This window comes from Rhinolophus sinicus, chromosome 1 (assembly GCF_057876585.1).
Source record: "Rhinolophus sinicus isolate RSI-liver-muscle chromosome 1, RSI-T2T, whole genome shotgun sequence".
Lineage (NCBI taxonomy): Eukaryota > Metazoa > Chordata > Mammalia > Chiroptera > Rhinolophidae > Rhinolophus > Rhinolophus sinicus.
The window spans coordinates 202,183,366-202,206,055 of record NC_142501.1 but is presented as its reverse complement, the minus strand read 5'-3'; the positions used below and the strand labels follow the sequence as shown (position 1 = coordinate 202,206,055).

Sequence of the window (22,690 nt, the reverse complement as noted above, 5' to 3'; positions counted from 1 at the left end):
AAATATCTTTTCCCATTCAGTAGGATCTCTTTTTGTTTTATTGATGGTTTCCTTTGCTGTGAAAAAACTTTTTAGTTTGATGTAATCCCACATGTTTATTTTTTCTCTTACTTCCCTTGTGCGAGGGGATATATCAGTAAAAATCTTACTCCGGGTAATGTCTGTGAAGTTTCTTCCTATATTTTCTTCTAGGAATTTTATGGTTTTAGATCATACATTTAAGTCTTTAAGCCATTTTGAATTTATTTTTGTATATGGTGTAAGGAGGTGGTCCAGCTTCATTTTTTTGCATGTGTCTGTCTGTTGCAGGTTTCCCAGCACCATTTATTAAAAAGACTATCTTTACCCCACCGTACATTCTTGCTTCCATTGTTGTAGATTAAATGGCCATATAGGCATGGATTTGTTTCTGGACTCTGCCCACCGCAGGGTGTTCTGTTGCGTGAGAGTTGACCGCTTAGATGTGGTTTGGCCTCTATGGGCTCTTGTGCCTGTAGAGAATTCCCTCTGGGTGTGTCACTTGTAGGTCAAACCCAGTTGTACTCTGGTTTGGTCTGGAGTCGGCCACTGGGTATGTTGAATCTTGTGCCTCTTAAGCTGGGCCCTGGTTTAGGGCAATTTCAGAACAAAGCAAATCACCAAGCACAACAACAACAACAACAACAAAGAAAAAATCAAATACATTCACATGTAAAAACAACCGACAACCCCCACTCAACAGAGGCAAAGATATCAAAGATATAAAGACAAAACAAAACAAAACAAAAAGCAGCGCCAGTCTTGGCTTAAGGCCACCAAGTAATCTCCAGGTTGTCCTCTGCTCTACCAAAGAGTCCCCTGCGTATTGTGCAAGCAGAGCCAGTTACCTGGTGCCTAGAGTGACGTTGGGACTGCAGATTTAGATGCATGGGGCTGAGGGGTCTGGATGGTAGTTTTTACAAAACCAGTGCAGTTTCTGCCCTTGCCTGCACATATGCACACTGAGAGTAGCACCACGAGCCCTGTGTCCAGTTCTCCTGAGTCTTAGGGCACTTCTTCTGTGTGTGTGTGTGTGGTGGGTGGGAGATTTCTGAGCTGCTGAAAGCCGAGAGCTGTGTCTGCCGCCTACTGCTGATCCCTGGGAGTGCCTCTGCAGTTGTAATTGCCCTGCCCTAAGCAGGCCAGAAAGGGTAGGGGCTGGGGATGGAGGGGTCTTCTCTTTCTCAGCCCAGCTGTGTCACACTCTTCCCGCAGGCCAGAAAAGGTGGTGGCTGGGAGTGGAGGAGTCTCTTCTCTCCTAGCCCAGCAAAAACCATACTCCTCCCAGCCTCCTCCATGGGCCAGAGCTGCCCGCCAGTCTTCCCAGAGCCCGAGCACCAAGACTCCTCTGCAATCTGACACCACTCCTCAGTTCAGGGGTCAGTTGAAGTCTCTGGAAGGGCGAGGGTTGGATTAGAAGGGGGGTGGAGAGGGTGGAGGGGCCCAGGTATGGAGTTTGTGTCCTTTGTCCGTCCTAGGGCTTAACTGGAGGTATCAGCTGAGGTTATTGCCTCAAATGCTGGATATGCTGCCCCCTCGGTGTGAGAGATCAGCTGTGGGACACAGGGAAAATGCCCACCTCCTGGCTTTTGTGTTCTCTGTTCCGTCCTGGGATCCCCTGCGTCTCTGCAGCTGCGGATGTCAGCCGGGATTCCACCGCCCCAGATGCCGGCCGCGTCTCCACTCCGCTCCTTTCCCTCTTCCCCCGCTCGCCCAATTTTCCCCACCTGCAAGTAATCCTTGCATGAGACTCTTAGCTGTTTGTGTGATGAGCAGAGAGTCCTTTGATGGGTTATAAATGTCCCGTTCTGATAAGATCCGGAGGAGAACTCAAAAAGTGTTCCCGGCTGCCGCCATTCCTATGACGTCACTCAGGATTTTCTTTTTAATGCTCTAATTTATGACGCAGTCTACTGAGTTAGGTCTCATCAAACATGAATTTTCAGATACTCAAATCTTTGAGTCCGGTATGGGAACGCAACAGGAGTCAGAGCTGGACTTGGGCTCTTCGCAACCAGACAGATGCAGGTCGTGACCGCCCGCCGCCCTCGGCCCCGCAGCCTACCAAGCCCACAGTGCCAGCGCCCCCTCACCACACGCCGCCCTTAGGCCGCCTACCCTTCAAGCTACAGCAGCGACTCAAACTGTCTTTCACATTTCTTAGTCATAATGACGTCTAGATACTTCAGTCCTTCTGTTGCTGTTGTAAATGAGGGATCTTCTTCTATTACATATTCTAAATTTTGTGCAATATTTATGAAAGCTATTGATTTCCGTACAATAATTTTGTATGCTGCCACCTAACTGAGTGTTCCTAATAAATAGGATAGTTTTTCAATGGAATCTCCTGGGTTTTTCATGTGTGCAATCATATTTGCTGCAAATGGAGTTAATTTTACCTCTTTCTAATTTTTAAAATACTTTAATTACATTCTTTTCCTAACTGTATTGAATAATACCTCCAGAACAATATTACATAATTACAATAATAGTAGACATCCTAATTTTGTTACTGAATTTAATGAGACTATCTCTAGTGTTTTTACTTTGAGCATGATACTTTTATTATGTTAAGAAAATATATAATTCTCATTTTATTAAAAACATTTATCAAGAATGACCATTGACCTTTCTTGCAGAAATGGAAAAGCTGGTCTTCAAGTTCATATGGAATTGCAAGGGGCTCAAAACAGCCAGAACAATATTGAAAAAGAAAAATAAAGTTGGAGAACTCAAACTTTCCAATTTCAAAACTCACTACAAAGCTACAGTACAGTGTGTCACTGGCATAAGGAGAGATATATAGACCAATGAAATACAATTAAAAATCCATAAATAAACACAAATTCCATGGGCATTGATTTCCAACACTGTACCAAAACCAGGCAATGGAGAAAGAATAGTCTCTCCAACAGATGGTACTGTGACAACTGGAGAACTATTTTGCTTCCTATCTTTATTCAGGGTGAAATATAGAGTAAGAAAAAAGAGGACTCAAGGCCACAAAGAATTCCAGTATTTAGTAGGAAGACAGGTGAGGAGAAACTGGCAAAGGGTCTTGAAAAGAAGTTGCTAAAGAAGTCAGAGACGTCAAGAAGAGAGAATTTCACTAGGAAGGGATTTTCACGCTGACACAAGACTGAAAAGTGCTCATTGGATCAGCAACATGGAGGTCGCCAGTGACTGATGGGAGACGTTTCGGTGGTGCAGAGGGAGAGGAGTGATGGGAACTGGGCGTAGAAAACCCACCAGTCTTGGCTGTGGGTATAGATCGAGGGAAAGGGCTCTAGGTGAAGAGGTATACGGCGGGATCCCAGGAGTGGTCTCCGAAGATGAGCACTTTCAATACTTAAAATAATTTAAAATAAAAAATAATTTAAAAAATATTATTTTAGTTCTTTAACTGGAGGGAAGAGTCTAAAGAAAAGAAAATACTAAAGGTTGTGTGTGTGAGAGAGAGGGAGCATAAGGCATGGACTGATGCTCCTGAGATGCTCTTTTTGTTTCTTCCAAAAGGTTCTTTCACATGTCTTAGTCATAATTATGTCTAGATATTTTAGTCCTTCTGTTGCTGTTGTAAATGAGGGATTTTCTTCTATTACATGTTCTAAATTTTGTGCAATATGTATGAAAGCTTTTGATTTCTGTACCATAATTTTGTATGCTGCCACCTAACTGAGTGTTCCTAATAAATATGATAGTTTTTCAATGGAATCTCCTGGGTGTTTCATGTGTGCAATCATATTTGCTGCACATGGAGTTAATTTTACCTCTGTCTAATTTTTAAAATATGTTTAATCACATTCTTTTTCTAACTGTATTGAATAATACCTCCAGAACAATAATACATAATTACAATAATAGTAGACATCCTAATTTTGTTACTGAATTTAATGAGACTATCTCTAGTGTTTTTACTTTGAGCATGATGCTTTTATTATGTTAAGAAAATATGAGAAGGTGGGAGGGATCCAAATGCAGCTGGATGGTCCAAGCGGTGAAGGGAGGAGGTACATTTCCTCAACTGGTACGGAAGGAAGAAGGAGAACTTGGTACAGATGCCAGTACCTGGGGAGAGGTGGAAAGATGAGTGCATTCCCATCTGACAGTTTTGATGGATATCTGCTTGGGAGTGAAGGACAGAGCAGAAAAGATAAGAATTGGAGGTTTGAGCAGAGAAGAAGAGGCAGACCTGCCACTAGACCAGGGGTGTTCAAACTGTGGCCCGCGGGCCAACTGCGGCCCGCAATCCATTTTTTATTGGCCCACAGCAAATTCCAAAAATATGTTTAATTTACTTAAATAAACCAGGTGAGGCAATACGTACTTCACCTTGAGTGAGTGGGCCGGCTGTTTGTGTATTTTACCGCATATGGCCCTTGGTGAAAAACGTTGAAAAAAGTTTGGACACCCCTGCACTAGACAATGACTTGTGCAAATGAAGGGAAGGTGGAACGCCCTCAAAATTTTTTCCTGCCATGTCCTCGAGAACTTGCAGTCCATATATAAACCTGGAATATATAACATACTATAGTTAGTAGGTAATGACACCCTTTGCAGTTGTGCAGTATACAACTTGCATACTATAAGCTTTAGCTTTTTAAGAAGGTATAAAATAATCACAGCAGAGCATGGACAGGTAAGCTTATAAGAGAAAAACTGCTGGCAAATTTGAAAAGCCAGATGAGATTGATAGTTATCAATATAAACCTTATCTGTTGCTTCAAATCACAAAGGAATAATTATATGTCCTTAGTGGAAAGTGGGGTGATGCTGGACACAAGGTCTTTGCAGACATGTTTACGGCATCGCTTCTGAAAATTGAGCTTGCAACAGAATCGCCTGCGGGGTTTACTAAAACACAAATTGCTGGGCCCCATCCCCAGAGTTTCTGATTCATTGCCTGGGCGGCGTGCCAGAATTTACTTTTTTTTCTTTTTTTCTTTTTTTTTTTTTTTGTAATGAGAGGGGTTTTTTATTTTTAATTTTTAAAATAAGCAGTGGTTTTTATTTTTAATTGCTTTATGAATGATTTTTTCAAATATATAATACAGTATTATTAACTATAGTCACCATGCTGTACATTACATTCCCCTGAGTTATTTACTTTAGAACCGGAAGTTTGCCAAAAGGCACAAAGAATTTACATTTCTAACAAGATCCAAGGGATGCTGATAGTACCGCTGGCCCTGGGATCGCACTGAGAAGCACCGGCCTACAAGCACCATCACTGGCATGGGCCCCACCACCAAACACAACAGACCAGAGCAGCAATGAAAGGTTTAAAGAAAGCACTTTCAAAGTCATGTGTGGACTTCAGTTGTTTGCCTCCCTAATTAATAGGGTCTTAATTTCCATTTGGTGCTCCATCCAGTTCTGTGGCAGCACTTCCTTTCTGGCTCTAGTGATGGAGCCAGGACCTGTGTAAAGTCAGAAAACACAGTTTATCTCTTTGGTCAAGGCAGTTGGATCTGTGGTTGGCCTGGGACTGCAGCCAGGCCATATCTGAGTGACACTCAGGACTCCTGCTAGGAGTGGTAGGAAGGACAGAGATGCTGTCTCTCCCCTGCTCAACCGGAACAATCAAGCCTGGAGCCCAGGAGCTGCTGGCATGTCCTTGTGACCATGAGGCTACTCTTAGGTTGTAGCCTGCCCTATCTCTGGACTTTTTATTCCTAGGAGCCAATAAAACTATCATATTGTTTTGTTAATGTATGATTTTCTATTACTTGTGACCAAAAGTGTCTTGATTTGCAAGTTGTCATCTAAGTCATATGTTCTTGACTATTATATATCCTCCAACCACTTACATTAAAAGATAACTATGGACCTTGAGCATCCCTCTCTCTTATACCATCTTGCAGGATAATATCAATAAACAGTTATTTCAAAACAGGAATGATTTCTTATTTGTGCTAAAGAAAATGAGAAGCTCAAAGTATCGCACGTGGTTTTTGCTCCATGTTTTTCTGAATGGTAATTGAAGTCTGTCAAGCAGGAGTTGTGATCTTAAAAAAATCTCAAGAGCACTTTGCGCAGTTATCCTGCTTTGATCTGTGAAAGCATGTTACATCTGTTCCCTAATGTATAAAAATGATAAGGGAAGATCAGTACTGAAGTCTGGTTTCCATTCTCCCATGATCAAGCAAAAGAAGGAAAAAGGCACAGAAATTTGACTGTGTGATAACCTAGTTTTGTTCAATAGTGAGCTTTATTGACTACAAACCTTTGTCAGGAATCTTAGTCCTCCTGCCTCCCCACATGCCACTCAAAGAGCTCTATAGCTCAGAATCACGCATTTGAGGATTTTTGCAACAAGTAGTCCTGTTTACAGATGGGAAAACAACATTAAGTGACTCTCCAAAGGTTAAAAAGTTTAACTTAGGTAAGCAGTGGCAGATTGGGAAAGTCATACATGTGTTTAGCGTATGTCTAGTTTTATACTTGCTTACATATTTTCATTAACGTTTTTAAGGTTGTTGATTTTCTATAGTAAGAATTCCCTTGTTTGGCATTTAACTCCATAGTGATTGAGCTACTATTTAAAGTATTTGAAAGATACAATTTCAGGTACTATATAAAGTTTGTATTTGTTTGAAACTAATAAAGGCTATCGACATGTCTGAAAAATAATAAGTATATTTTCCAAGATTGGAAGCTTGATTTTATCATGTAGAAGAGATAATGTACTTACCTTGATTGATACACAATACTGTATATTTAGGTAATTTAGTGTCTTTATAGCTGATTACAGCCACATTAAATTAAATTAGATGAAAGTTCTTTGGTTTGATTTCACTAGAGGCCATTGAAATTTAATGCAATTTTAAACAAAATCATAAATGCAAACATAAGAAATATATACATAAATATAATGCTTGATTTATATACAATATAGAAAACTGTACTGAAGAAAATTGCAACCACATATAATCCTATCATCTATTTGCATTGAAAATTTCCATTCATTTTTTTCATGCATACCTTACCATATAGTTGTAGTAAAGCTCATATGATACACACACACACACACACACACACACACAAACACACAAAGGGTGCCAAAAAATGTATACACATTTTAAGAAAGGAAAAAACTGTATTAAAATTGTAATAGACAATAGTTCAGTGGTTACCAAAGGGTAAGGGATGAGGAGGGAGAGTAAAGGTGATCAAATATATGATGATGGAAGGAGAACTAACTCTGGGTGGTGAACACACAATGTGATATATAGATGATGTATTACAGAATTGTACACCTGAAATCTGTGTAACTTTACTAACAATTGTCGCCCCAACAAACTTTAATTAAAAAAAAAAAAAGGAATTGTAATACTTAATATATACCAATAACAAGAGATGAATACAAGTCATGTGTATACATTTTTTGGCAGCCCCGGTATAAATATATTTCTGTATAGTTCACTTAAAATTACAAATATTTTGCCACATCACTGAAAATGTATTATGACGTCATTTAAATAACTACATACTAAGTTGAACCATGTGAAATGGTTGATTTTTTTAATCATATTTGTCAAGAATAGTAGTTTCATATGGTTTAAACATTTTGGATCCAAAACCACACTAAGAATTATATTTTAAATGGCAACCTAGTACACACACACACACACAAAAAAAAAAAAAAAATTATACACTAGAAACTAAAATTATGACTCTGTATCCACTCTTCTTCTATTAATTTTTAAATATTCTTGTCATTAATCTCTAAATTTATTTTACCACTTATTAATGGTTGCAATCTGGAGTTTGAAACACTGCTTTGTCATACAAATATATTGTAATTTATTTAACCATACTTCCTATTGATGGATATGTAAATTAATTTAAATTTTTCTTCATTGTAAGTATCACTGCGGTAAATACTTTTCTCAATTTCCCATTTATTTGGACATATTTCCTTGGGAAAGAAGGGAAATTCCTGGGTGAAAGAGCCCTGGGACACTGAAATGTAATAGTAATTATGACTACAGATTATTGGTGTGTGTGGGTGCTGTTATTGGGCTATTTCCATGCATTATTTCATGTCAGTTTCACATAACCCTAGGGAACAGGTATTGTCTTTATATAATAGATGGAGGCTCAGAAAATATGTGACTGAGCCAGGGCATACAGCCAGTGAGTAGTGGAGCTGGAAATTGAACCCGACCTCCGACTCAAATCCCAGGCTCTGATTTTGACTAGAAGTGAAGCAGTGGGCTATGGTTATACAGAACAGCATACTATAAACATATGCCATATCTTTTTTGTTTGGTACTTTTGGCCATAATTAGGGGGTGATATGAAACAGTGACTCATAATGTATGCAATTCAATCACTTACTGACAACATTTGTAGCACATTTGGAGGTGCCAGGAATTCATAATTCTTGCTATAAAATTACTGAATAAATGAATAGAAAATGGCCTTAGCTTCTAAAGACAGAGAGTCAGTATATGAATATATATGTGACTATGAAAGCTACAGGAAGATAAAATGAAGTAAAGAAGAATCTCAAGCCACGTGTCCAAGAACTCTCTCTCTCTCTCTCTCTCTCTCTCTCTCTCTCTCTCTCTCTCTCTCACACACACACACACACACACACACAGAAATCGATTTTCTGAGACTGACCAGATGTTAACTGGGATCACTGACATTAACTGATCATTTTCTATGTGCCAGGCAATTTTCTAAAATTTTAGATCCATCATTCAGTCTTACAACAGCCTTGGGAGGTATAATTATTTCCATTTGACACTGAAGAAATTCAAGCCAGAGAGATTGAGGAACTTGCCCCACAAATCACACAGAGAAGTGGTAGAGGCTGTTTGAGCCCTGTGTCTGATTGACAAGCATGCGTTCCTTTAGATGAGAGGAGATTCTGGAGCCGTCATGGAGGTTGGCGTTTTAAAGAGGAGACTGGGACAGGAAAGATATAAGGTGAGCCTGGAGCACCTTGGAGTGCCAGAAAGTAATCAAGTGATTGAAGAATCAAACAAAACAAAAGAAAGAAAGAAAAAAAATAACCACAATGATGGCAGTATGTTGAACAGACACTGGCGCCACATGAAAGAGCGCCCAGGGGCCAAGCTGGAACACTGAGCAACAACATAAACAAGGTCATATAGGAGTATAACTCAAAGTATGAAATAAATATCCATTAACCAAGATCACTGACAACATGAACAAAAAGTTCATATTGATGCAAATAACTTAATAAATTCATAAATGGAGGAAAAGAGACAAGTGACCCATGCAGAAGAATTCCAAATAAATTATGTAGGTGGGCATAACTCCCCACTCCTTGGCTGTGGGCTGTGCATAATAACTCCCTTTCAAAGAATACAGCTTGGAAAGAGGGAAGAAAAGAATAACTTTACAGCAGAGATATGACCAACACTGCTTCACCCAGGTGATCAAGGACAATGTCGACCGTCATAAATCACGTTGATAGTATGCACTCTCGATAGTACGATAAAAAAATGCCACTTTACCTCTGTAGCCTTCCTTCCCAAATTCATATCCCCAGACTAATCATGAGAAAAAACCTCAAACAAATCCCAGCTGAGGGACATGCTATAGAATACCTGGCCAGTATTCTTCAAAACTGCCAAGGTTATCAAAAACAAAACAAAACAAAACAAAACAAAAAGTCTGAAAACCTGTCACAGGCAAGAGCAACCTAAGGAAACATGGTGAGTAAATGTAATGTGATGTCCTACATAAGATCCTGGAACAGAAAAAGGACATTAGGTAAAAACTAAGGAAATCTGAACAAAGCCTAGACTTTAGTTAATGTATCAATATTCATTACTTGTAACAAGTAGATCATGTTAATGTATAATGCTAATAATAAGGAAACTGCGTGTGAGGTATATGGGAATTCTGTACTATCTTTGCAATTTTTCTGTAAATGTAAAACTAGTCTAAAATAAAATTTTTATTTAAAAATGAATTAAAAAAAAAAAAAAGGAGGAACCTGACCTTCAGGCTATAGGAGCAGATAGATATTTATTGTATGCTTTTCTCTGGTCTTTCTTGTAATAATCTTTTGCTACCCCAACTTTCAGTAACCGTTACAGCGTGCCACTTGGGGGCAAAGTGCGGTTTAGATCCAATCACATCCGGATCTAGGTCCTCACTTATTTCATTCTCTCTGCCCTTCAGTTTTAAGCAAATTAACTAGAAAATGTCCATTTCCCTTTATTGTGGAGTCAGAATGGTCACCGCTGTGCCTCTCAGGATGCTATTGCTACTCAAAATATGTTCGTTGCCTAATCACTTCTGTTTTCTGGAGACTTCCCAGGTAGCTAATCAATTTAGAAAAATAACTATAATAACCTCATGTTAAATTTGATTTTAATGTAACATTTATTAATTTAGCCATTAGCTTGCCTTTAAAGGAAAGACATTTACCAGCATGCTTACAGTACATGGCCATTACAAGTAATTTCCCAAATTATAATCAGCATTCACCATAATTACTGGCATTTTGCAAAAATATTACAACACCAATGTTATGTACGGCCCTGTATCATTAACACTAAATTTACCTATGAAATTGGATACAATGTGCTATAGGTGATTGATGGTACATTTCTGTTACACAAGTAATTTCAAGTAATGAAATCACTCGTATTTTTTGCTTTATTCATTCTCTGCAAACCGGCTATGAAAGATTTTATTCGGTGAACTAGAATCTTTGACTTCCATATTAGAGCTAAACTAAGGCTGCGCTGCAATTAATTAATCTTGTCGGTAAAAGGCATCAAACACTAATACAACATTATCTTAGGGTGATCATATGCCGCCCTCAGTGGAAGAAATATTACAGGGAGGGGCCTGGTTCCTAAGACACCCTCACATGTACCTCTGTCCCCCTGCTAACTGTTGCTGCCACGTCCCAGGTAAACCGCACTGCCCTAGGCTGGACCACTGCCGCCTTCTTAGGCGACACCTTCTGCTCAGTCACCGCCAGCTTCCACTCTCCTCTTCTCGTTGACATTTCTTGTTTGAGTCATGTGAGATGACATCAGTTCCCAGCCCCAAATCTTCATTTTAGTAGCACACAGTCTGCATCAGAGCCTCGTAGGTGTGAGGAAGCCCTCTGCTGGCCTGTGGCATCTGCCCCTGGGGCCACTAACTGAGTGACAGCTCAGAAGGCCACGCCTTTCTTTTGTCACCCTGACTCTGCGAAGCCTCTGCTTCCAGGTAGCTGGACATGAATAAATGAACGTTTCCCTCTCCTAAACATGACAGATTGTGTTGAAATATAATTCTATGGATTTTATGACCTCTTGATCTTGTCTCCTCCTCATCACCAGTTGCCCTAATTCCAGTTCCGGCTTTCATCAGCTCCTGTCTGAACTCTTGGAATAAATAGTGCTACAGTAGTCACCACCCATCCGTGGTTTTGCTTTCCATGGTGTCAGTTACCTGAGGTCAACCACAGTCCAAAAATATCAAATGGAAAATTCCAGAAATAAACAATTCATGTTTTAAATTGTGTGCTGTTCTGAGTAGTGTGATGGAATCTTGCACCTTCCGGATCCTTCTTCCCCAGACATGAATTATCTCTGTGCCCAGCATCTCCACTTGTACACTCTCTGTCTGTTAGCCACTTACAAGCTATCTCAGTCACCAGGTTGACTGCTGAGGTATCACAATGCTTGCGTTCAAGTGACCCGTATTTTACTTAATAATGGCCCCAAAGCCATTCACATAACTTTTATTAATAAGAGTATAGCATTATAATAGCCCTATTTTATTATTATTGTTGTTGCTAATCTTTCACTGTGCCTAACTCACAAATTAAACTATACCATGGGTAGGTATGCATAGGGTAAAACATAGTACATGTAGTGTTCAGTACAATCCACAGTTTCAGGCGTCCACTCGGGGTCTTTGAATGTTTCTCTCAGGAATAAGGGGTCTACTGTAATCGCACTTCTCTTTTCTAGAAGCAAAGTCCTGATACCTTAACTTCCCTGCTGAGAATTCCTCAAGGACTCCTCACCTTGTTAAGATGGCAGCTTGGCATCTGCCTCAGGTGTATCAGGATCTGACCTCTGCCTCCTTGCCCAGCCTGCCCTGTCATCTCTCCCATTTTGTACTCTGTCTTCTAGGTGATTTACGGATGCTTTTGCTTCATTCCCAGGCCCTATTTACTCTGCACTGCCTCTGCCTCACTCCCCTCTCTTCCCATCCTGAGCCCTTATTCTCTTGACCAGATCCTGCAAATCCTTCAGACCTACTTCATCAAGTCCGTGGTCGGGCTTCCCTTACGGAGCCCAGCCATAACTTTCCCCATTGACCCCATTCCATCATCTGCTTTCCTTTATCATGGCACTCACTGAAGTTTCTGCTCACATGTAAGACGCTACACTCCTCTACTCCCCTACACCCAAAAGCAACCCCCCCAAAAAAAAACAAAAAACTGCCTGGTTTCCATTATACATAATAACAATTTTGAACCCAATTGTGTGTGTGTGTGTGTATGTGTGTAGGAATTTCTCCACACCACCAAGCAGTTTTCAAACAACAGTTGGGTATCCTACAAATTAACTCAATTCTGACACTTTCTACCTGGAGATAGAGCCAGTCCCAAAGGCTGAGGGCTTAGCCCTACAAGACTACACCCCCACACACACACACATTAGATGCCAGTCAACAGGACGTCTAGGTTGTCACCTGTGTTTCGCTTGGTGGGATACAGATTAAGGTCCCAACAACCCCCTCCTTAGATTCCTTTACTTTTCTAGACCAACTCACAGAACTCAGAGGAATATTTTACTGACTAGATCACTGGTTTTTCATTAAAGGACATACTTTAAGAAGGGCCAGATGGAAGAGACACATAGGGCATGGTATGTGGGAAGGGTCGTGACGCTTCTATGACCTCTCACGTCACATCACTCTCCCCAAATCTCCACATGTTCACCAATCTGGAAGCTCTTTGAACCCTGGCCTTTTGGGCTTTTATGAGGGCTTCATTACATAGGCATGGTTGATTAAGTCATTAGCGTTCGGTGATTAAACTCAACTTCCAGGTTCTCTCCCCTCCCCACAGGTCAAAGGGTGGGAATGAATGTTTCAGCCCTCTAATCATATGGTTAGTTCTTTTGGAAATCAGCCCCCATTCTTAGGTGAGATCAGATATACTTCTTTCCACATCCCAGCACAGGGAATATAGTCAACGGAATTGTAACAGCTATAAACAATGTCAGAGGGCCAGTAGACTGGGGACGGGGGGTAATCACTTTGTGAGCGGTGTAAATGTCTAACTATTACATTGCTTTGTACACCTGAAACTAATAAAAAATGTGGAAAAAAAAGAAGTGCACATTGGTAGTTACAAAATATTCATGGGGATGCAAACTACAGCATAGGGAATATAATGAATAATATTGTAATAATTACGCATGGTGCCAGTTGGGTACTACACTTATCAGGGGGATTACTTTGTAAGTTATATAAACGTCCAACCACTGTGCTATACACCTGAAACTAATATATTATAATATATATTATAATATTGAATGTCAACTGCAATCAAAAGAAACAAAAATTAAAAAGAAATAATCTGTCAAATACAAAATAAATAAATTGACATAAATCAGACCAAAAAATAACCTCATTAACATAACAAAAGACACCTTTATTGCTCTCAGCACTTAAAACTGTGTGTTTTAGCTCTGTTCTTAGAAACTGGGGACTAAGACCAAATATATATATATATAAAATCAGTCACAATATCACACAGATATCAAAGAAAGAAAATAGAATTAATTATAAGGTGAACTAATGGATAAGTCTATTCCCTAGAGACCAAGCACTGCCATTTAGAATATAAGCAAAGAGATAAGTTATACATTCTACCCAGAGTTTTCCTAACAAAAATAAAAGGCAACAGTCACAGTTGATCAGAGTTAGTGTTTGGTTTATTCTCCTAACATGTAGATTTCAATACATTATTATCTAGGACATTCTATGTATTATCTGAATTACATTAGTGGAATATATGTATGTAATTGTTATGCAGGTGAATACAGTATTTTCTTATCTCCCCTATTTATTGGGCCTTCAAAGGTAGGGTTTTGACTTTATCAGCTTTGTATTTCCAAGGCCTTCCACAGTTGTTGGGCCACAGTAGATGCCAATAAATGCTCTTTACATTGTTATCCTTCTGGGATTGTTGTCATGTAATTGGGGAAGTGTAATTTACTTTACAAACAGATAAATAGTACTAGAAAGCAAATTAAATGTGTGTCGTAATTTTCACCTCTTTTGAAAGATAAGTACAACTTTGTGACAATATAATGAGGTAAAGGAACCATTCCTGGGCATCCCCCCCCTCAAAAATTACTAAGCAGTACTCAGATGGAAATTTATAGCAATAAATGCGAACATTAAAAATGAAGAAATATCTCAAACAATGTAACTTTACACTTCAAGGAGGTAACAAAAGAACAAACTAAGCTTAAAATTAGCAGAAGAAAGAAAATAACAAAGATTAAAGCAGAAATAAATGAAACAGAGAATAGAAAAACAGTAAAAAAAAATCAATAAAACAAAGAGTTGGTGTCTTGAAAAAATAAGATAAACAAAATTGACAAACTCTTAGCTAGACTAAGAAAAAAGAGAGAAGCAAATAAATACATCTGAAATGAAAAAGGAGACATTACAATTGATGCCACAGAAATAAAAGACTCAAAAGAGACTTATAAACAATTCTATGCCAACAGACTGGATAATCTAGAAAAAAAATGGGTAAATTCTTAGAAACACACAACTTATGAGGATTGAGTAAGGAAGTAAAAAAAAAGCCTGCATGCACCTGTAACTAGGAGATTGAATCAGTAATCAAAAACTTCCCAACAAAGAAAAGCCCAGGACCAGATGGCTTCACTGGTGATTTCTGCTAAACATTTAAAAAACCAACACCAATCCTTTACAAACTCTTCCAAAAAATTGATGAGGAAGGAATACTTCCAAACGCAGTTATGAGGCCAGCATTATCCTGGTACTAAAGCCAGACAAAGACTGACAAGAAAAGAAGACTACAAGCCAATATTACAGATAAAAATAAATGCAAAAATCCTCCACAAAAGACAAGCACACCAAATTCAACAGCACATTAAAAGGATCACACACCATGACCACTTGGATTTATCTCTGAGGTGGATAGATGGTTCAACATATGAAAATTAATAAATGTGACAAACCACATTAATAGCGTAAATGTGGTTTTATGCATCTGACCATCCCAACAGATGTAGAAAAAACCTTTGACAGAGTTCAACATGCATTCATGATAAAAACTCTCAATAAACTAGGAATAGAAGGAAAGTACCTCAACATAGTAAAGGCCATATATAAAAAGCCCACAGCTAACATCAAGCTCAATGATGAAAGACCTATAGGTTTCCCTCTAAGATCAGGATCAAGACAATGATGCCCATTCTTGCCTTTTCTATTCAACATAGTACAGGAAGTGCTAGCCAGAGTAATTAGACAAGAAAAAGAAATCAGATCACATGATCTTATATGTAAAGATCCTAAAGACTCCACCAAAAACAAAAAACCGCTAGAATAAACACATTCAGTAAAGTTGCAAGATACATAAACAACATTCAAAAATCAGTTGCATTTCTATGTACCAACAATGTACTATATAAAAAAGGAAATTAAGAAAACAATCCCATTTACAATAGCACCAAAATGATTAGAATAAAATACTTAAAAATAAACTTTAAGGAGGTCAAAAAGTTGTATATCAAAAACTACAAAACATTGATAAAATAAGTTAAAGAAGACACAAACAAATGGAGAGTTACGTGGATTGCAAGGCTTAATATTGTTAAAATATTCGTACTACCCAAAGCCATCTGTAGATTCAATGCAATCCCTCTCAAAATTCTGAAGGCATATTTTCACAGATAAAAACAATTCTACAATTCTTATGGACCATAAAAGATCGCGATTATTCAAATAAATCCTGATAAAGAAGAACAAAACTTGAGGCATTGCACTTCCTGATTTCAAAATATATTACAATGCTATAGTAATCAACATAGCATGGCACTCGCATAAAGACAGACATAGACCAATGAAACATAATAGGGAACACAGAAATATATCCATGCGTAATTGGTCAACTGAACTTTGACAAGGGTGCCAAGAATACACAATGGAAAGTGAAAGGATAGTCTCTTCAACAGGTGTGTAATCCACTGGATAACCACACCCAAAAGAATGAAATCAGATCCTTACCACTATCCACAGTTATCATTCAAAAATAGATTAAGACCTGAAACCATAAAACTCTTAGAAGTAAACATAGAGGGAAAACTTCATGACATTGGTCTTGGCAATGATTTCATGACTATGACACCAAAAGCACAGGCAACAATAAGTAAATAAATAAACAAGTTGCATAACATTAAACTAAAAAGCGTCTGTGCAGCAAAGGAGACAATCAACAAAGTAAAAAGTCAACCTGTGGGATGGGAAATAATATTTGGAAACCATATATCCGATAAGGGGTCACCTCCAAAATATATAAGAAACTCCTATGACTCAATAGTAAAAGTAAATAAATCTAATAACCCAATTTAAAAAATGGTCTGAGGGCGTGAATAGGCATTTCTCTGGAGAAGGTATACAAATAGCCAACAGATATGAGGAAAAATGTTCAGTGTCAGTAATCATCAGTGAAATGCAAATCAAAACCACAATAAGATACCATCTTACACCTATCAGGATGGCTATCATAAAACTAAAACAAAAACTGAAAGATGATAAATTTTAACGAGGACATGGAGGAATGAGAACACTTGCATACTGTCTGTAGGAATGCAACATGGTGCAGCTGCTATGGAAAACAGTATGGAGGTTCCTCAAAAAATTAAAAATAGAATTACCACATTATCTAGCAATCCTATGTCCTAAGATTTGAAATCCAAAAGATTTGAAATCAGGACCTGGATGGCATATTAGCATACTCATGTTCATTGCACTTCTACTCACAGTAATCAAGATGTGAAACAACTTACATGTCCATGGATGGACGAATGGATAAAGAAAATGTGGCGTATACATGCAGTGGAATACTATTCGGCCTTAAGAAGACAAACGGCATACTGCAACATGGACCACATGGATGAACCTTGAGGGCATCATGCTAACTGAAATGAGCCACCATAGAAAGCTAAATATTGCATGAGTCCTCTTATATGATGTATTCCAAACAGTCAAATTCATAGAATCAAAGAGTGGAACAGTAGTTGCCAGGGGCTATGGGAGGGGTAAATGGGGAGTTATTAATCAACGGACATAGAGTTTCAATTAAGCAAGATGGCTAAGGTCTGGAGACCAGCTGTGCAACAATGTAGTCAGCAATAATGTATTGCACTCTCAAAAATTTATTAAAAGGGTAGATCTCATGTTGAGTATACTTACCACAAAAAACAAAGCAAAAAAAAAAAAAAAAAGCAAACAAAAAAGAATACAACATTCAAAAAGAAAAAAAATTTAAATCATCAAACTCAAATTTTCCCACTAAAAACACTGATTACCTTTCAGTGTCTAAAGTCAGTTCACATTTAAAAACAAACAGTCCAAGACTTACCTCAAAACTCACAGCTCCATTGTGGTCCGTATCAAATGCATTGAACAGAAAATGTGCATATGTTGTAGAGTCTGAAATGTTGAAAAGGGAATATCATTAAGTCAGTGTTTCAATATCCTACATAAAACATATATATAGTATGTCCAAGCCTCCTTCTACTCAGGAAAATTTACTCTGTCTCCTTTAACTTGTGCTTTCTTTCCAGTGTCCACTTTCTTTCAGTAGAGGATTGCAATTTGAGATTCATAGGCGTGAGCTACCTATGTAGAGGCCACAGATGACAGACATTGTCGAAGTTTCTGGCAGGAAATGCTCTGAACACACGGGAGTGTGGGGGGATGTTACTGTCACTGGGATGAGTACTGTACCATAGATGGGTGTGAGGATTAAGTGCGACACACATCTGGAAATTGCTTAGTGCTCAGCGGGGAGAGTCTGTGGAAGTAGAATGATAAAAATCCTATGAATGAGACACAGATGAATTGCTATTATAGGTGCTATTCGTCATTTTTACAAGTTAGATAAGGTATTAGGACTCAGAGAGGTTGAGAAACTTGGCAAAGCCACACAGTCAATAAGGAATAGAGTGGGACATAACTCAGGTCTCTCTGACTGAAAACACAGGCTAGCTCACAGCCAGGGAAGTTGCCCGACGAAGTGGAGACAGCAGTGATGTGGAGAGTTTCTGTGGCCATGTTGGAAGGGTGGTCCTGGAGATTCTCGGCGACAAGCAGCAGGGAGCCCCAGCTCTGCCTGGGTCCTGGGTCAGATTCGAGGCTAGGAATAATGGGGGGCAGCTTTGGTCTTTTCTCTATCCCCATGCATCACGATGCTGATGGCACTGAAGTGTTCTGGAATCCAATACTTCGCTTTAGTTTGCGCCTAGTAGGTGTTTTCCCTCTAATGTCTTCCTTCCTCTTCCTTGTTCTCCGTTGTCTCCCTACCTCGCACTTTCTGCTTTTTCCTTTTAAAAGCATATACTTTGTCTTACTATTTTCTTTTCTTAGTGCAGTTTTCATTTTTAAGTGCTTTTGTGCTTGAGCCTTGATCAAATCTACCTGATTATTTTAAATGTTTCATCTCATGGGTGTTAGTCTTGTATCTTAACCTTTTTTATAGTTAAAAAAAAATGTAACCTTTTAGCTCATTGGCTCTAGGCTTTTATCTTTTGTGCAAAATCCATTTTTATTTTATAACTCTTAACCTTTGTTTTTATTGGGATTTTAACAAAACTTCGATTCACCTTTGAGTTTATGAATTGCTTTCTAAAGGTTGTCAAAAAACTAAGTCAGAGTAGCAGGGGTAGAGAACTGGCCACCCAAATAGGAAGGTCAGAGGTCATACAAACTTCCCTCCTAGCTCTCTAGGGTCCATGACTTCCTTATGGATCATTTTTCCTGAATGCTTTACTCCAGTGGTTAATGCTAGTGAGGGCCATATATTTCATGAGGTAGGCTGTACACTCGGTTTCTCAAAAGGATGGTGGCATTTTCTTTCACCTCTTACCTTTAAATATGATATGAGAAACCGCATATTATTAGACATATGAATTATTAACCCTGTTTTCAATGAACTAAACAGATACCATAGTTCTAAATAATATGTAAAGTCCCATCTAGAGTGGGTGTCCATCAAGTATCGATGGATGGCAGGAAGGAATCCTTGAATAAGGGATCAGGGACTCAATTCAATCAACTTAGTGCAATTGCTGCGAAGTCGTGCTATAGAGGTACCAGGAAATGGCAACCTCTTTTTATTCACAAAGTTGTTTTGCTCTCAGCAGCACTCTTACACAGAGTTCTTGAACTATTTAGTGCCCTGTGGAGATATGAGCTGACAAGTGGTTAAACTATTTTCAGGGGGGAAGAAAAAGAGATTTTGAGTATTTTATAATGAGCTTCATTAAGCAGGACTCGTGTTACTCTATTTATATAATCAAGGTGAATACCTTTACCTTAGCAAACAGAATTTACCATGAATAATGGCTCCGAACAAACATTGTTGAGAATTCTTTAGTATTTAGAAAAACAAGATAACGAGGGCATAAAATAATTACCATGCTTCTCAAATGGAGTTGCTCCAGCTTTATACCTTGACACCTGGGACATCAACTCCCAACGTTTGCCCTAATGTGGTACAGAGGACTTCTTGTTCCTCTAAATGTATCTTGTCAATTCTCCTGGAAGTTCAGTTTTCCAGGCTCGGTATACTGTGCAGGGAGTGGTTGGTAATAGTGTAGTGAAGTCAGACTGCCTGAACTTGAATTTCAGCTCCACCAACTATTAACTGGATGACCAGGCGCAAGTTGTTTCACCTCTCTGTGACTCAGTTTCCTCATCTACAAAATGATATGTACTTCATAGAGTCAACGTAAAAAGATTAAATGAGATACTATATGCAAAGTGGTTAGAACAGTCCTAGGCACATATTAAATTAAGCGTTCAATAAATATTAGCTATTTTTCTTCTTTCATAGACAAGCCACTCTTCTTTCAACTACCTTGAAGACATGTGATCATTTTCTTTACAGATATATTTTCACCTCAAAAGGTTCCTGTTTTTGTTGTTGTTGTTTTGTGTGTGTGCGTGTGTGTGTGAACTCTGTATTGTATGTTCAAGTGATTAAAGTTCTAATTTGATGCAACTTCATGCTCAATAGACTAGTAGAATTGTCATGAAAAACATTGACTATTCTGATAGAGTTTGGATTTCTTCTGGTGAGCATTTGGAGACAGTGAAAGTTTTTAAAGGAGAGGAATGATGCTACTAGCTTGGATTGGGCAAGAGGAAGGAACTAAGGCATTGGAAGTATCAGGCTGGGCACAGAGGTGGACGCATGAAGAAAAGGGAAACTGTACAAAAGCTTCTGTGTTTTGGGTTCACCTGATGGCGTTCTTAGATACTCAGGAAATATTTGCAACAAGGATGGACTGGCCCCTGGATTCTAGAGTTCAGTACAGTTGAGGGCTCCAAAGGTTTAACAATGATCTCTACTCTGCTCCTATGACATGATAGCCTTTTTTCTTCACATTTCCTTACGTAAAACGAAAATAATTATAGAGTTTGTATGCTGAGCTAGCTTCAGTTTCTTATGATTTTACTTGCGTAGTTGAAATTTTATAGTTGGGGGAAACAATTTCTGGCTTTTTAGGATAGGATGTGACCTTGGCTATCACTTAACTATTTATCTGTGTTTAACAGCAGTGGACAATTCCTGCAGGTACTCTTAGCAGCTTAGCTAAGGTCACCTAAGTTTATGGTGGAGTTGGTAAAGATATCAAGACATTCCAACACCACCTGTTAGAAATAAAGAATGTTAGAGAAGAAAGAAAACTGAGAATTCCTGTGTTCCACATGTGTAGCTGTTGTAAAAATGCTGTTCCACATTTCATAGAGGAACAGCCTGAGCCCAAGAGACATAACTGTCTGAGTCACATGCCCTGCTCGTGGCATAGTTCATCCACAAACTCAGGACGCATGACTTAGTCCAGTGTCCTTCCCCATTGCTTCCAGACCACAATGATGATACCAATTAACCCCTTCGTTGAAGATACCATTGATATGCATACATTTCAGAGTAATTGATACTCATGTTTCAGATCTGTACATTGAAATCAATCTGGTTGATTTCTTTCTTCCCATCATCAATCCCTCCTCCTACCTGAATTCAAGCACACGTTATAGAATTAGCTTAAAGCATTTGAATATACAATTCATGGCACGGTTACCATGATATACATAAGGCAGGCTCATATACATGAATAGTGGTTTCTGTCCAATAAGTCCTTTATAAATCACCCTGAAAATTCTTACACATATTGTCCTACCTATTCAGTGGTGGAATTGTTTGAAAAAATTTTTAAAAATCTTTAGGTTCGTGGAACCCATATAATTGCATCAAGTGCTCTGAATACAATGGCTGCTCAGTAAACATTTGTTGACTTAGAACCTTTTGACTGGCACTCATCCATTCATTCCTTTAATTGCTCTGATCCAATGAGAGTAAGTGAAAAATTCTTACAATATGAGGAGGAGGAGCCCAGGAAATTGTCCTTTTTATGAGCCTTAAAAATGCGTAGTGAGCTAAGAGCTTCCATACTGAAGCTTCTACTGTACGTGGAGTTGAAAAAGTATTTCTGTAACAACACAGGTGAGGGCACCCATAAACCACGTCCTCCCGGCTTGTTTTATAGTAGGTAGACTTTGTCCCTTATAAAGAAGAAGCCTCTGTCCAATCCAGTTTTGTGGACATCCAGAACACCAAACAAGTTGTGCTTGGTCAACAATCTTGCTAAACAATACAGAAAACAAAGAACCTGACACAATACAAATTGCAGGAGGTTCTGCAGATGGGGCAAAGCATTTTCCTGGAGGAAATGGTGAGACATTGTGATTTATGGAGCCATCATTCTTACTGCTCATAATGAGAGAAACCTGTTCCGTTAAGATCCTCAACCTAAAGAAGTGACTCCATAGAAGCATGAGGATGGCTATGACGTGAATTTGCTTGCCATTGGAGGTGATGTTCTTCCTTAGATCATTTCCCCCTTTCTAGCAGCATTGCAAAATACAATTTGCATGCATGACATTAATTTTTAAAATTACAAGGCGTCGTTTTTTACAATATTTCATTTCTTTCATTTATACCTGGTACTTTTACATTTATGCATTCAATTAACACGAATAGTCAAAGAATTTTTAAGAGTGCAGAAGTAATTTTTCTTCACATCCCTTTGGATCTTGTAACAAGAATCCTGGGCGAAGGATTGTACTTAAGTAGATGTTCTCAAATGCCGAAATGTGATTTTTCAAATAAAGGTAAGTTTTTAATGTGGAACTGTATCTAATTTGTAGTATGTAATAACTTTCATTTGAGATAATAAAAAAATGACTTAAAGATTTCCATTTGTACTAGGTGCTTTGACATTAATGCCTATCAATATGTTGGCAGACAATTAAACATATAGTAAACATGAATTCTCTTTAAAAAGTCCATGGTTTTTAATAATTTAGAAATATATGAGTTAAATGATATTCTAAATTC

General features: G+C 38.5%; 1 protein-coding gene across 5 annotated transcripts in view; it reads right to left on the bottom strand.

Moving 5' to 3' along the window:
- Nucleotides 1-22,690, bottom strand: part of KCNIP4 (potassium voltage-gated channel interacting protein 4) — a 1,020,161-nt gene that overhangs the window by 9,447 nt on the left and 988,024 nt on the right. For all 5 annotated transcript variants that reach the window (XM_088792680.1, XM_019743874.3, XM_019743873.3 and 2 more), the window contains one exon: nt 17,648-17,718. In XM_088792680.1, coding sequence (XP_088648806.1) covers nt 17,648-17,718 — 71 coding nt within the window. The remainder of the gene's footprint in view (nt 1-17,647; nt 17,719-22,690) is intronic.